The sequence below is a fragment of the Phlebotomus papatasi genome, chromosome 4 (assembly GCF_024763615.1).
Source record: "Phlebotomus papatasi isolate M1 chromosome 4, Ppap_2.1, whole genome shotgun sequence".
Lineage (NCBI taxonomy): Eukaryota > Metazoa > Arthropoda > Insecta > Diptera > Psychodidae > Phlebotomus > Phlebotomus papatasi.
The window spans coordinates 4,722,626-4,727,794 of NC_077225.1; the positions used below are offsets into that span (position 1 = coordinate 4,722,626).

Sequence of the window (5,169 nt, forward strand, 5' to 3'; positions counted from 1 at the left end):
TGGTTTACATTTCACCCATATAGAACTTTTCTGTCACTCCATCCAAATCTTTGATATTTTGGTTTTAATACAAAATTTGTATAATTTCACGAATTTGTGTGGTTTTATGAACTTGTGATGTTAGAAAGTTAAGTGGCATTTCACGAGAGGTTTCCAAAACACCCTCATGTTTTAAATTCTGATAATTAGAACCGGAGTTATGGCCATTTTAAGAATTGTTTTTTGGACCCTTATTGCTCCGGTCAGGGGGGTCAGGGGACCTTAAGTTTGATATTGATCGAAATCCCTAAGGCCCAGCTATAACATACTAAAATTTGAGCCCGATCGATGCCATAGGGGCGGAGCCATTAAGAAAACAAAAAAATGGGGGTATTCAAAATGACGGAAGGAGGGATGGGGGGATGGGGGGTCAATGCACCAAGTTGCATTTTTCACCCGATATATAACCTTTGCCGAAAACCGCAAGTCGATATCTTTTTTAGTTTAGGAGCTATTAAGTTCCAAAGAGCGGCCGGCCGGCCGGGAACGTAACTTAGCCCCCCATATATTCGTGATCAGGAAGTGGCGAAACACATTTTGGCCAAGTTTGAGCGCGATCGGAGGACATGAAATTTTGTTAGGATTATAGTAGGTGAGATTATTAAGAATCTCACCTAATAAAATAAAAACATGAAACTGATTGAATTTATTTTCTTAAATTAATTTCTATTCTGCAACAAAATCTTATTATTTGGTCTTTTGTAGTCGGAAAACTTAAAAAAAATAATTATCCAACCATAAAAAGATGTCACTATTTTAATGGCACTCTATAATTTATATGCCATTTTTTTCTTGTGTAATCAATACAAATCTCAAGTGAAAATTTTCTATACCTATTTATTGGATTTTAAGTTAGTTTGGCATATAAACTACAATTCTCTACAAGAAAGAGATTGCCTGAACCCCCCCTTTATGCCCTCAGACATTAAAAGACTTATTTTTTCACAGTTAAAAATATTTTCGAAAATTCATAGTTGGAACCGGTTCCTACCCGGGTACCCGGGTACGGATCTCAGAGGAACCGGGTACCCGGCAACTTCAAAATACCCGGGTATTTGGAATCACTACTATCAACCCTCAAGAGTTACCTGGAACGGCAATTGAGAAGAATATTAATAAAATTATCCCTAAAGCCGTATCCGGATCGGGGGATTCCAAATTTTTCTTCTCCGGGACTCTCAGTTGGCTTGGGTGGATGTTCCAGAAATTTCTGTGGGACTCTTTGCAGCTGAATTATGAACTTCTGGCAAATAAAACACTGCATTTCCTTCACCAAACACTAAATTTATTTTGCCTACTGTCCCTTTGACTTCAACAAAGTTCTTAACTACAATATTTTCCACTGATTTCTTGAGTTTTTTTTTTCTTCACTGAACCACTTTTTCACACTCTCTTCCCAAAATCTGGATTGCGTAATAATGCAAAAAAATTGCAGGTTTTTTCAACAAAAAAACTCAATCAGCTGGCGGGAATCAAAGGAGAGAGAGATAGAAAAATCCCTCTAGAGCGATGAGCCGCTCAGTGATCCAGTGGCGGAACATGAGTTCCACAATTCAAATCAAGGCGGGAACATCCTCCCCGGTCTGGCGTGACGTTGAAACGCCAGAAGAATTATCATCGGCCTCTGGAATCTTGGCTATTTTGGTAATTGGCCTGCGATATGTTCCTCTAGCCGTCCGAATTGTAACCACCCGAACACGACCATCAGCACCTGGGTGGATATTCTCGATGCGTCCTAATACCCACTTGGAACCTTCTCGATTTGTCTCGTCCAACAAAAGCACGACAATCCCCGTTGTAAGATTCTCTTGGTCGACTTTCCAACGTGTTCTTTGTTGCAAAGTGTTGAGATAATGTAATCTCCACTTGCGCCCAAACTCCTGCACACGGGATTGGCAAGCTTGCCAGTAGGATAATCTATTGGCTGGGATTTGAGCAAGATTGGGATCAGGAGGTGCATTGGATAGAACTCCGACCAAAAAATGTCCAGGGGTAAGGTATTTTGGATCGTTAGGATCATTGGACAGGGCACAAATCGGTCTGCTATTTAAAATACATTCGATTTGGCATAGTAAAGTGGATAACTCCTCATAGCACAAAGGATGGGACTGGGTGACACGTGAAAGATGAAACTTCGTGCTTTTTACGCACGCTTCCCAGAACCCACCGTGATGAGGCGATGCCGGTGGATTAAAATTCCACACAATTTCTTCGTCATGAGTGGCGGTAGTGATTTCTCGCTGATGGAGTTCTTCTCGCAGGAGACGAGACAACTCGTTGTTCGCACCTTCGAAATTTTTGCCACAATCAGAATGCATATGACGTGGCATCGTTCTCCTAGCAGCGAAACGACGAAAGCAAGCCAGAAAAGCGTCTGTAGACAATGCTGTCACCAGCTCCAAATGTGTGGCCTTTGTAGCCATGCATACAAAAATCGCTATGTACGCTTTCTGGACCTGTGCTCTCCGAGCTCTGATTCCTCGTGAAGCGGTAGATAGCATTTGCACAGGGCCGGCAAAATCTACCCCAGTGGCCTGAAAAGGCCGGTAGAAATTCACCCGATGCTCCGGCAGGTCGCCCATCAGTTGTTCCAATGGTTTTGGTTTGGCACGGAAACATTGGTAGCATTCGTGAACCACTCTCCTGGTCAGATTTCTTCCAGATAACGGCCAATAGCGCTGCCTAATGGATGCCAGAAGAAGTGTTGGGCCAGCGTGCAACTGCTTCAAATGTTCGTGACGAAGAATCATCAAAGACAATTTTGATTTGGGTAGAAGTATGGGATGCTTAGCAGCGAAGGCTTCATCGGAATTTTCGATTGGGCCCCCAACTCTAATCAATCCATCTTCGTCAATGAATGGTGTCAAGGATGCCAAAGACTTCCATTTTGAAGATGAGACGGAATTCTTGTGAATGTGGTTGGGAAGGCCAGGCCATTGAGCACGTTGTTCTTGTCCGATGAGAAATGAGCGGGCCAGCTCCATTTCTACGCTGGTAATTGGACCTTTAGACATTCTTTGCGGGTCCCTTGCTCCCCGGGTGAAACGCAAAAAGTATACCACAATTCGAAGAATCTTAGGAAACGATGAATACTTGGCTGAAAGATGTTCGAACAGTGTTCCGTGATGGGGCCATTCTTGTGTCAGAACTAGACAAGATGGTTCTTCCGGTTGCAAGCCGCTAGGATGGAAAACTGGTGGCCAATCGTCTACGGATTTGGAAAGCCATGGCGGTCCCTTCCACCAAAGATCACAATGAGTAAGTTGTTGTGGACTCATCCCACGTGAAATGATATCAGCGGGGTTCTGGTTGGTGACGACACGGCGCCATTGGTCGATAGTGGAAAGCTTGAGAATGTTCCGAATCCTGTTAGACACAAACACGCCTTGGGCAACAGGGGGACGGTGGATCCAACATAGCACTATGGTGGAGTCGCTCCAAAAATGAATGGTTGCAGGCTGGAAGACATCTTTCATCTTTTCCACAGTCTCTGTGGCTAGGACAGCCGCGCATAATTCAAAGCGAGGCATGGTTAATTGTGCAATGGGTGCCACACGAGATTTTGACGGAAGCAGATTGGCACTCACTCCATCGCTGTCGTCTCTAGTCACAACGTAGATCGCAGTACCGTAGGCTCTCATGCTAGCGTCACAGAACGCATGGATTTTTACCTTTGTTGGAGAATGGATCGTCGAGATCCATCGAGGAATTCGGATTTGATTGATGTCCTTCAAACGGTCGACGAAACTTCGCCATTTTTCTTGAAATCCGTCGAGAACAATTTTATCCCACCCCAGCTTAAGCTCGTGTATATCTTGAAGCAAAATCTTGGCTTCGACGATGATCGGTCCCACCAGTCCGATGGGATCGAAGAGCTTGGCTATAGTCGAGGCCATCTTCCTTTTGGTATTTAAATCATCAGAGGGGACAACTGGTGACTTGAACTGGAAAACATCCGCAGATGAGTCCCATGAAAGTCCTAAAGCACTGCTGGTAGTCTCTCCAATGAAAACTGAAGATGTCTCTTGGCTATTCAACGGAGTTGAAAGTAAAGACGGATTATTGCTAGACCACTTGGCTAACTCAAATCCACCGCGTTTGAGAACTTCAATCAATTGAGTCTGGGTTTCTGAAGCCGCATTCAGAGTTGGGGCTGACGAGATGCAGTCGTCAACATAAAATGACGTACGTAGTGCCTCGGCAGCGCGAGGAAACTCAGCTTCATTTTCATCTGCGAGTTGGATGAATGCTCTGGTGGCGAGAAAAGGTGATGAAGCCACTCCAAAGCACACTCTGGTGATGCGATAATCACGCACTGGCCCATCACGACTATCCCTCCAAATCAAACGCTGATAGTTCGAATGAACGGGATCCATTGCCAATTGCAAATACATCTTAGAGATGTCGGAAGTGATAGCGTATGGATAGCGACAAAATCGTAAGAGAATTGTGGCCAGAGTAGGCTGTACAGTGGGCCCAATCATGAGAATGTCGTTGAGACTGCGACCTGAGGATGATTTCGCGCTAGCGTTGTATACAACTCGCAATTTTGTGGTAGAAGATTCTTTAAGGACGCCATGATGCGGCATGTAGTAGGATGGCCCGAGAATGTCGTCATCTGGGACAGGTTCAAGCCAACCTCTCTTCATGTGATCGTCCATAACTTCTGAGTATAAAGTTTTGAGGGTAGGGTTTTTATCAAATTTCCTCTCTAGTCCTAGAAATTGTCGAATTGCTTGAGGTCTAGATTCTCCTAACAAATTGGGATCATCTCTAAATGGCAATTCTACGATGAACCTGCCCTCTGGTGTACGCTTATGGGTTGTCATAAAATGCTTTTCAGCAGCTTCGTGTTCATCGGTGACTCTGCTTTTATCAGGCCAGTCTTCTACTTCCCAAAACCGGCGTAGCGAATCTTCGAGGGTAGTAACGGATAAATTGTGACAAGTTTGGGGAGCAACGGTGTGATGGTGTTCGCCTACGACTACATAACCGAATACCGTTTCCCGCAAGTGGGGCAGTCCGGGACCGAGATTAATGGTTTGGTCAAGAAACTAGACCAATCGGCATCTCCGCAGACCAGCAAATCGATGGGTCCTTGGTCAGCCCAGGATGGGTCAGCTAACTCCA

The 5,169-nt window shown here is 44.6% G+C and overlaps 1 protein-coding gene across 1 annotated transcript; it reads right to left on the reverse strand.

The window, feature by feature from the left end:
* Positions 1–1,592: 1,592 nt before the first annotated feature.
* LOC129808576 (uncharacterized) lies at positions 1,593–4,700 on the reverse strand. Its single transcript, XM_055858358.1, has one exon. It carries the CDS (start codon positions 4,698–4,700, stop codon positions 1,593–1,595), a length of 3,108 nt encoding a protein of 1,035 aa, XP_055714333.1.
* Between the last annotated feature and the right edge of the window lie 469 nt (positions 4,701–5,169).

What these genes read in the sequence shown, in the direction of transcription:
- LOC129808576 (XM_055858358.1), bottom strand. Translation starts at nt 4,700, where the DNA reads ATGGACGATCACATGAAGAGAGGTTGGCTTGAACCTGTCCCAGATGAC.